Genomic DNA, 9,593 nt, shown 5'->3' with positions numbered 1-9,593 from the left:
GTGGGGCTGGCCGGGAGCTGCCCGGTGTGGGGCTGGCCGGGAGCTGCCCGGGGTGGGGCTGGCTGGCAGCTGCCCGGGTGGGGTTGGCTGGGAGCTGTGGGGGATGGGGCTCCCAGGGGCTCTCAGCCTTGTCCCCTGGCCAGAGAGAGTTTACAAGGTTGAGTAGCGGAGACAGAGGGCAGAGAGGGCAGGGGGGCCCTGGAACTAACGAGCCTGAGTGGGGGTCCCTGCCATACCTGTTACAGTGGGTGACTGTGGCTGGTGCTGGCCCTCTCTGTGCCTCAGTTTCCCTGTTTGGAACATGGGGCGTCAATGGCGTGTTGTGGTTACTTGAGGACATGCCTAGTGCTGGTTTAGGTCCTGGGACCCAGGCGAGTGTGAGAGCAGCCCCTTCTGAGGTGCTGGTGTCTAGCAGGTAGAAGTGGGCACAGGCAAGAGCTTTAGCTGTGATGGCGCCAGAGGGCTGAAGCAGAAGGGGTGGGGGTGGTCAGGGCTTCCAGGGCCTGGCAGGGTGTCAGGAGGAGCGGCGAGGGCTGCCTGTGTGCCCGAGAGTCCCTCTGAAGTGGTCAGGAGAGGCCACGGCACGGCCAGGGAAGCCGGCCAGGAGGCTCCCACCACCCCATGGCCCAGGAGAGCAGGACGGGCCAGGTGGGCCGTGGAGAAGTGCTGGGTTATGGAGCTCTTTCAGAGGTAGTGGTGAGGAGATTTCCGGAAGGATTGCATGTGGGCTTGGAGAGAGTCAGGATGACTTTGTGACTGGAAGGATGGGCCCCTCTCAGCTGAGCTGGGGGGTGGGGAAGGGGCGGGTGTGGATGGAGCCAGGGCTGGCTGGGGCGTGTGGGACCCGGTGACCCCGCCGGGAAAGTGAGGGTGGACAGGAAAGAGGTCTAAGGCTCCCCCAGCAAAGGAGACCGAGACTAGCAGCCCCTCTGGAGGAGATGAGCTAGGGACTGAGGATATCTAGGCTTCAGAGGGGTGATGGGGGCGGTCACGAGTGCTGACCTCATGTGAGCTGAGGTGGGGAGTGAAAGTGAAACCCTCGGGAACTGCAGCCTGGAGGTGGGTGAGGAGGGGCTAGAGGGCCAGTGGAGGGAGGGGTGGTCCCTGTGGAGTCTCCACGGGGCGGGGGGGAAGAGTGGGAGGAGGGTCTGTGAGGGCAGGTGAGTGCAGGTGAGGGTGGGGTGAGGGCTTGGCATGGGTGAGGTGAGGGCAGGGTGAGGGCGGGTGAGTACAGGTGAGGGCAGGGTATGGATGAGGTGAGGGCAGGGAGATGGGAGATACAAACAGCTCTGAACCAGGGAGGAGGGACATGGGGGGTGGCTAGAGGGGAGTGTAGGGTTGGAGACTAGGCTGTCCAGCTGAGAAGACTGATTGGAGCCGAAGGAGGGGATCCCAGAGAGGGCCAGTGGGGGGGCGCCCGGACCCTCATGGGAGGGAGCAGCATGGGCCAGAGGTAGAACAGTGCTCCATAGGGTTTTCAAGGCTGTGACCTTTCAGAAACAGATCGCCAGGCCTTTCTTCTGAGGCACCTCCAGGAGGGTTCAAACTGCTAATCTTTTTCTAGTAGTTGAATAATTGTTTGCGCCACCCAGGGAGAAACACCTGTAAGCAAGGTCATTGCTGGAAGGTTCCCATTCTCAGTGTTCAGAAATTGAGGTGGGTGAAGCTCCTCAGGCGAGGACAGACCCTAAGCTCAGGACGCCCCCTCGGAGCACTGAGTCGCCCCCAGCTTTAGACTGGCCAGGAGAGAAGGGGGGCTCTGGGGCACCCCTGCAGGGACAGGCTGCACTCCCTTCTTGCTCCCTTCAGCATGCTGGCCCCAGAGGTGCCCCCCTGGGGAACCGCCCTGAGTTCCCCTTCTGGGCAGCGCCTGCCTGGGACCCCTAGCTCCGTGGGAGGCAGCTGCATCATTGCCTGATCTCAGAGCCTCCGGATGTGCCCAGTGGTGACGCAGAGCCCCGGAGAGCACTGGGAGTTGTAGTACAAGAGCCCTGTGTGAGGCGAGGATGTGGGAGGGGGTTCCTCACGGCTGCACTCCCCTCCTCCTTCCTCACCCACCATGACCAGGCCTCCGCCTCACTATCACCCAGCTCCTCCCTCCCTGGGTCACAGCCGCCACCCACCCACTGCCACCCACCCACCATCACCCACCCACGGCCCCCCACCGCTACCCACTGTCACTGCTAGTCACCCAGCACCACCCCTCTCCTGGAGATGGCCACTGTAAACGTGAGTCGAGTGCTTTTCCTCTAGTTCTGGACTTGGCAGCTGTCAGGTCTGCACTTTGAGAGGACAGACTCTGTCACCTCCTCCCTTGCTGGCTTAACTAGACACAACGCGGTTCTTGTCGCCGCATCTCTTTCTTCATTTAACAACCGCAGAGACCGTTCCCGCCCTCCGACAGCTGGGGACCGGCAAGCTTGCCCTGCGCCCTTTGGGCTTCCCTCCCTCCTCTGGCTCAGTTTGGTCGGTTACGTTATTTTTATTACACAGTCAAGTTTGCTGACTTTATAGCCTGTTCCGTAACTAATCGTGAGATCTCCACGCTTTGGCCATAGGCTGATAAAAACAACAGAAAACAAACCAACCTTTTGCTGTTGAGTCGATTCCAATTCATAGCAACCCTGTCTGTAGGACAGAGTAGAACTGCCCCCACAGGGTTTTCAAGGAGCGGCTGGTGGATTGGAACTGCTGATCTTTTGGTTAGCAGCCGAGCTCTTACCCGCTGAGCCACCAGGGCTCCACATGCTGATAGATACATGAGAAGATATTTACCATAGAACCATTGTTAGTAGCTGCTGTCAGGTCAGCCCCTGACTTGTGGTGACCCCGTGCACAGTGGACCAAAACAATTAGACCTTTGTGATCCAAACAGTTTTCCTTGGCGGATTTTCAGAAGTAGATTGCCAGGCTTTTCTTCCTAGTCTGTCTTAGCATGGAAGCTCCACGGAAGCCTGCTACATATCACAGCAACATGCAAGCCTCCACTGACATAGGGGAGGTTGTTGCACGTGAGGTGCATTATAGGGGAATTGAACCCGAGTCTCCCGCACATGGAAGGCGGGAATTCTACCACGGAGCCACCAATGTCCCCACAGAGCCGTAGAGAGAAGTGAAGTCCTAGACATTAAAACCATCGCACAGAAGAGAATGTTCTGTGGGTCGGGGCCAGTGGATCTTCTTGTTTCGCTAACTTTCTTCATGACCTCTGGGGCACGACGGCTGGGTCACTCTCCTCCTCGCCACCCACTGTGCGGACTCTCTGTTTAGGAGGAGTGTCTTCTTAAGTGGGTAGTGAACAACTTTTGACTTTTAAATTTATTTTGCCTTCAGTTAGAGCTATTTTGCAACTGTGACTTGATGTCGGTGTAAGCTCTCCGCGTCCTTGTGGGTTCTGATCCACCTTCATTTGGCCTCACTCTTCACCAGTGGTGTGGCCAGGTGCAGTGTTTCAGACTAGTTTTTCCCACAAATCTTTGAAGACATTGCTCTTTTTCTTATCTCTTAAACATTTTTATTTTTGAAAATTAAAAAACAATCTTTCCAGGGTCTCAGTATTCGGTATTAGTGGTGAGAAGTCCAGTGTGAGGTTTTTTTCCCATTTGCGTACCCACTTGAGGGTTGTTGTTGGTGGGGTGTGTGTGTGTGTGTCTGAACCCTTCATAGTTTTTCTTCACTTTGAAGGTGTGTGGTCTTCCCGGCAGGTGGGTGCTAGTGGGGCGTCTTTCCCCCTTGTCCTTCTTGGCAGTTTGGGGTCGTTTCAATCCAGGGTGCTGCCTTCAGCTCAGGAGCACCTTTGTTTTCCTCACGTTCTTCCTCTGCTGTCTGCTGTCTTCTGTGGAGTTCCTGTGACCAGCAGACCGCCCCCGCCCACCACTCTCCCCCTGTCTCCGTTGAGCTCTGCACTGGGTGGCACCTTGCCTTTTGCCGTCTGGCACTGGCTGCGTCTTCAGCTTTCCCTGTCTGGCCTGTCCACGCAGCAGTCAGACCCACAGTGTCAGAACCCTCTTTTCAGACTTCTTTCTCAACGGCAGCTAGCCTGGCTTCCTGGACACCATATTCTTTTGCCTCCCCACTAGTTAGACTTTTTCCAAAGCTCTGTTAGATCCCTGGATTTGTGCTTCAGGGCGGATTGTGGGGTTGGTCACCTGGGCCTTCCCTGCCACCCTGCACTGAGATGGGGGTGACATCTTGTGCTGGGATTGACTTCTACTGGCAGTATTGGCAGTGTGGGGCCCAAGTTTTGGTGAGTGGTCACTGTCCACTCCCAGGCCTACCTGGAGGGGAGGGTGGGACTTCCCTGGAGGGGGCCTGAGTCTCCCTAAAAGACCCCGGATGCCACTCAACCCCCACAGGGGTGGCTAATGTCTGCTATTGGGCACAGCCATGGCGGCTGGGGAGGTCTCCCTGCCCCTGAACTCCAAAAGCCGCCCTCGAGGCCAGGCTCAGCTCTGTTTCTTGCGGGGGGTGGGGGGGGCGCACAGCCCCGCTTGACTGCGCCATCCCGCAGGTGGAGCGCGTGTCGCACCCACTGCTGCAGCGACAGTACGAGCTGCACCGGGAGCGGCTGGAGCAGCGCTGTGAGCGGCGGCCGGCCGAGCAGGTCCTGTACCACGGCACATCTGCGTCTGCCGTGCCCGACATCTGCGCGCACGGCTTCAACCGCAGCTTCTGTGGCCGCAACGGTGAGGCGCGGGCCGGCCGGGCGGGGGCTCGGTGGCCCCGGCGCCCCTAACTCGCGCGCCCCTCCCCGCCCCACAGGCACGCTCTACGGGCAGGGCGTGTACTTTGCCAAGCGCGCCTCCCTGTCGGTGCAGGACCGCTACTCGCCGCCCAACGCCTATGGCCACAAGTCGGTGTTCGTGGCGCGGGTGCTGACCGGCGACTACGTGCAGGGCCACGGTGGACTGCGGGCGCCCCCTCTGAGGGCCTCTGGCCACCCCTCCCTGCGCTACGACAGCGCCGTGGACAGCCTCCGCCGGCCCAGCATCTTCGTCATCTTTCACGACACCCAGGCGCTGCCCACCCACCTCATCACCTGCAAGCACATGCACCAGGCTGCCCCCGGGAACTCCTCGGGGCTTTGGGGCTATTCCCCAACCTCCTGACCCAAGAGGCACCCCGTCCTCCGTCGGCCCAGCCACTGGCTTCCTGCCTTCCAAGCTCCCCGCTCTGTGTAGCCTTGCTGCTCCCACGCCGCTGAGCTGCCCCCGGGGGCGCCCCAGCCTCCAGCATCCGGGCGGGGACAGGCAGCGGCGGAGGGTCCAGGGCCGGGTCCCGCTGGGGACTGAGCAGGCCCAACCACCAGGGGTCAGCAGAGCCCAGGAGGAGGGTGACTGGCCGACCCGCCCGCCTCAGCCGAACCGCCTCGCGCGAGTCTGCAGTTTGAATAAACGTGTGCGTGAAACCTGGTGGAGCTCGGGGCGCGACCTCTGCCTGGGGGTAGGGGACCTTGGCGTGGCTGGGGGCCCGGACCGGGGCTGCGAGCCTCCTTAGGCGGTTGGGAGAAGCCCCTATCAGCGGAGAGCGGGCGCCGGGCGCCGGGCGGGCCAAGCGTGCGCTGGCGCGACCCCACGCAGCCTTCGTGTCACGTACGCCCGACAACGTCTCCCTGACGACCTGCCGCCCTGTGCTCGCAGGGAGGGGGCCGCCTTCGGCCATAGGTGTGCACACAGCGTTGGGCGCGTCCGGGGCCGAGCCGCCCTGGCGCGGGCTCCAGCCGCGTTGCGTGGCCTGCACCCCGCATATACACGGCACCCCGATCGCGCGCGCACCGTCCGCTCGCTCTCGCCGGGACCCGCGCCACTCGCTTCGGGGCCGGGGCGGGGCTCTGCGCTCGCCCCGCCTGCGCCGCCTCCGCGGCCCACCGGGCGGAACAGTCTGGCTGCGGCGGCCGAGACGAGCCTAGCGGAGCCACCAGGCACGTACGACCCAGGTCGGGGCTTCAGGGACGCGGAGCCGCGAGGCCGTTGGGTGGGAGGCAGCCGCAAGCGTCCTGGGACCAGGGGCCACACTGCGGCCCTTCCTGCTCTGGGGCGGGCACCCCTCCCCGCGCTCCCTCGACTGCGGAACTAGCCGGGCGGCGGCCGGGGTGTGGGCAGGAACCGGTGCTGGGGGCGGGGGCGCGGCTGACGGCGGGGGACCAGGACAGGGCCTGGGGCCGGGCTGTCGGCGAGGAGCCGGTGGGGGCGGGGCGGGGAGGCCCCCGACTCGGTGCCCACGGTCCCCTCTCCAGCCCTTAGTCTGAGGGCGGAGGCACAGAGCCCACATTGTGCCCCCACACCACCCTACCCCTGCCGGGACAGAGCCCCATTCACCTCCGCAGGCCAGCGCTCTTGGACTGGGAACTGGGGCTGTGCACGCGTGGGTGTGCGTGCGCTCTGGCTGTGCCTGCGGAGCCGCTGTGAGTGCCGCGCAGGCTGAGCTGCAGAGCGCGGCCCTGGCTCCTCCCGGCCTCCCGCAGCCGAGCTCCCGCGGCCCACGCCGCTGCGGCGGCGGTTCCGGCTATTTATAGACTTTCACTGCGGAGAGGGAGGTGGGACTGCGCGAGCGGGGGTGGGGAGTGTTGATGGAGGGTCCTGGAGACAGCTTGGAGGTAGAGTGCCAGAGTCCAGGGTGAGGGTGAGCCTTCTCCCCGGGGAGCAGGCCGGGCAGGTGGTGGTCAGTGGCCAGTGCGTGCTGGTGGCGTCCTCCTGCCGCATGGCGGCATCAGAGCCGATGCAGGCTTGGGACGGGGTGGAGGTCAGTACCTGACTGACGGAATTGGGCGTGCGGGCAGTGTCCACGGAAGGTAATGGCCCCCCATTTGACAGGGTGGAGGGTGGAGGATGGGGTCACTGTCCTGGTGATGGGGTGGGGAGCCCGTGTCTCAGTGACTAAGGGAAGAGACTGGCAGTCAGCTGCACAGGAGGGGGTCAGGGTCCTGATGACACACAGAGGGGGTGGGGTTAGTGTGTGGGTGTCCACGATGTGCTGGAGAGGGCTAGTTGTGGGTGAGGATGAGAGGGGGGTCAGTGTGCAGTGTCCGCTCCCTTCCACAGTGTAACCCCCTTTCTACCTCCCCCCAGGAGGCCATGTCAGGCGAAGGCCCTGAGGTGCGGCCAGTGGCCGAGGATGGCTCCAATGGGGGCAGCAGCTCCCCCAGCCCCGGGGACACGCTGCCCTGGAACCTGGGGAAGACGCAACGCAGCCGCCGAAGCGGGGCTGGCTCCGGGGCCAACGGGAGCGTCCTAGACCCTGCTGAGCGGGCAGTCATCCGCATTGCAGGTAAGGGTGAAGGGCCTCGGTGGTCTCCCTTGTTGATTGAGCACCTGCTGTGTGCTGCCAGCAGGTATTTGTCTGGGATGAGAGCTCTGAGGGCCTTTCCTGTCCCAGGTGAGCGCAGACAGGCACAGCGCCACCTGCTGGCTGCCCTGTCAGCTGCCGGAGGCCTGAGGTGGGGCTTCCTGCTCCTGGTTAGCACGTGGCCCACTGTGGGCAGCGGGCCATCCATGGCCTTATGACAAGGGTCCATTGCCTAGACATGGCGATGACCATTTTGCAGGCTCCTTGGGGGCCCTCCAATGCCCCTGGTGCCAGCTGCTGCCATGGGGGTGGGGTGGGATGTGAGCACGTAGGAGGCAGACTGGAGGTGGGCACCTGCTTGGCCAGCCCCTCCGTGAGCCTTGCTCTCCTGTAGCTGCCAGTGTGAGGAGGAGGATGGACACTGGGGAGAGCCTGGGGCAGGTGGGTCTGGTAGCTGGAGGTGCGGTTCCTGGAAGAAGGACTTAGGCCCTGTCTTTCAGCTTCGCAAAGTGCCTGACTGGGGCCTGGAGGACAGGGGCATGAGGTGCTGGGAGCGAGGCGCCGAACACGACCTCACTTAACCCTCAATGCTCAGCTGCGGGTCACTGACCCCGCTGGATCCACCAGGACCCCTGGGTGATGCTGAAGTCTGGAGGTGGCCAGGAGGGTAGACTGAGTCATGTAGGGAGAGGACTAGAAGGCCATCCAGGTGAGGATGGGGGTGCTATGATCCTGAGGAGCCAGGCCAGCCTGTGTGTGTTGTCATAATACAACAAGAGTTGTTAGGTGCCGTCGAGTCATTTCCGACTCATAGTGACCCCGTGTACAACAGAATGAAAAACACTGCCCGGTCCTGCACTGTCTTCACCATCCTTGTTATGCTTGAGCCCACTGTTGCAGCCACTGTGTCAGTCCATCTCGTTGAGGGTCTTCCTCTTTTTCGCTGACCATCTACCTTACCAAGCATGATGTCCTCCTTCAAGGACTGATCCCTCCTGATAACATGTCCAAAGTACACCCTGCTTCTAAGGAGCATTCTGGCTGTACTTCTTCGAAGACAGATTTGTTCATTCTTCCGGCAGTCCATGGTATATTGAGTATTCTTCACCAACACTGTAATTCAAAGGCATTTTTCTTTGGCCCTTCTTATTCGTTGTCCGGCTTTTGCACGCATATAAGGCGATTGAAAATACCATGGCTAGGCTTGGGTCAGGCGTGCCTTAGTCCTCACCGCCAAAAACCAAAAAAAAAACATAGGACAGAGTAGAACTGCCCCATAGGGTTTCCAAGGAGCGGCTGGTGGTTTTGAACTCCCGACCTTTTGGTTAGCAGCCGAGCTCTTAACCAGTAAGAGGGTGCAGTTAAATATCGTGTGTGCCACCCCTAGCCCAGGGGCTGGGGTTTACATTTTGCCTGACCTTCCAGTCCTTTTTCCGTATCACATGTGGGATGTGAGGAATAGGCTCTTTTTTTCCAATGTCCTTCCCCATCCCTGGACCTTCACCTGTGTCACCTTTAAAGATAGGCAGGGCCAGGGCCACAGGGCATTCGGCAGCCCCTGTCATTGGCTGAGGGTGGTTAGCTGTGCTGCAGCCCTGGGGGTGCTGTGTGGGTTATGATGGTTCCCTTAGGGCAGATTCCTAGAAGTGAGATTCCCTTCTCAGTCACAGGACATGAGCCTCTAAGATTAGAGAGGAGTATTGCCAGGGGCAGCCCAGGGAGGCAGGAAGGAGAACCTTTGTCACCCTGGGAGACACAGGTGTGGGAGGGGCCCTTGCCAGTCTGATGGTGAAAAACTAGTTTGTCTTTTATTTTTTGCCAGGTATTTGCATTTTCTCCTAAGAGTTGCCTATTCCAGTCCTTTTATCTGTGGTTATTTTTTTCTTGTGTTTCGAGACCCGTTTATATATCGAAGACGCTAACTCGCTCGAATGTTGCCAAGGCAAGTTGCGTTTAAGTAGTGGGGAGGGAGCGGACCTCGGAGACTGTAGCTTTGGGTGGGAGGGAGCCAGGAAGGGCGAGCCTGGGGCGGCCTGGAGAGGTCAGGCTGAGGGGGGCGGGTCGCCGGGGTCGGGGGTCGCGGGGCTGGGACTTGGAGTGAGGAGGATCCCTGCTGTCAGCTTCCCGCAACTCGGTCTGGAGCCGGAAGGGGTGTGCGTCCGTTGGGATGAGCGTGGGATCGAGACTTGGAGTGGGCCACGCGCTCGCCCGGGGCGCAGAGGCGCGGAGAGCCCGAGCGCTCCGCAGCCGGGCAGATGCCGGGAGGCGCCGGGGCAGCGGAGCTGCGCAGCTCCCCTGGGCCCGGCGGG

General features: G+C 61.4%; 2 protein-coding genes across 2 annotated transcripts in view; both read left to right on the top strand.

Moving 5' to 3' along the window:
* The window catches only part of PARP10 (poly(ADP-ribose) polymerase family member 10), a 12,100-nt gene extending 6,852 nt beyond the window's left edge, over positions 1-5,248 (top strand). The window contains exons 11-12 of the mRNA XM_023741617.1: positions 4,511-4,685; positions 4,762-5,248. Coding sequence (XP_023597385.1) covers positions 4,511-4,685; positions 4,762-5,108 — 522 coding nt within the window. The 3' untranslated portion in view covers positions 5,109-5,248. The remainder of the gene's footprint in view (positions 1-4,510; positions 4,686-4,761) is intronic.
* A 559-nt stretch (positions 5,249-5,807) lies between these two features.
* PLEC (plectin) overlaps positions 5,808-9,593 on the top strand; it is a 58,567-nt gene continuing 54,781 nt past the window's right edge. Inside the window, exons 1-2 of the mRNA XM_023741643.1 lie at positions 5,808-5,920; positions 7,068-7,266. Of these exons, the coding sequence (XP_023597411.1) occupies positions 7,074-7,266 (193 nt within the window). The 5' untranslated portion in view covers positions 5,808-5,920; positions 7,068-7,073. The remainder of the gene's footprint in view (positions 5,921-7,067; positions 7,267-9,593) is intronic.

Source organism: Trichechus manatus, unplaced genomic scaffold (genome assembly GCF_000243295.1).
Source record: "Trichechus manatus latirostris isolate Lorelei unplaced genomic scaffold, TriManLat1.0 scaffold00185, whole genome shotgun sequence".
Lineage (NCBI taxonomy): Eukaryota > Metazoa > Chordata > Mammalia > Sirenia > Trichechidae > Trichechus > Trichechus manatus.
The sequence above is the reverse complement of the archived record's forward strand: the minus strand, read 5'-3'. Positions and strand labels throughout refer to the sequence as shown.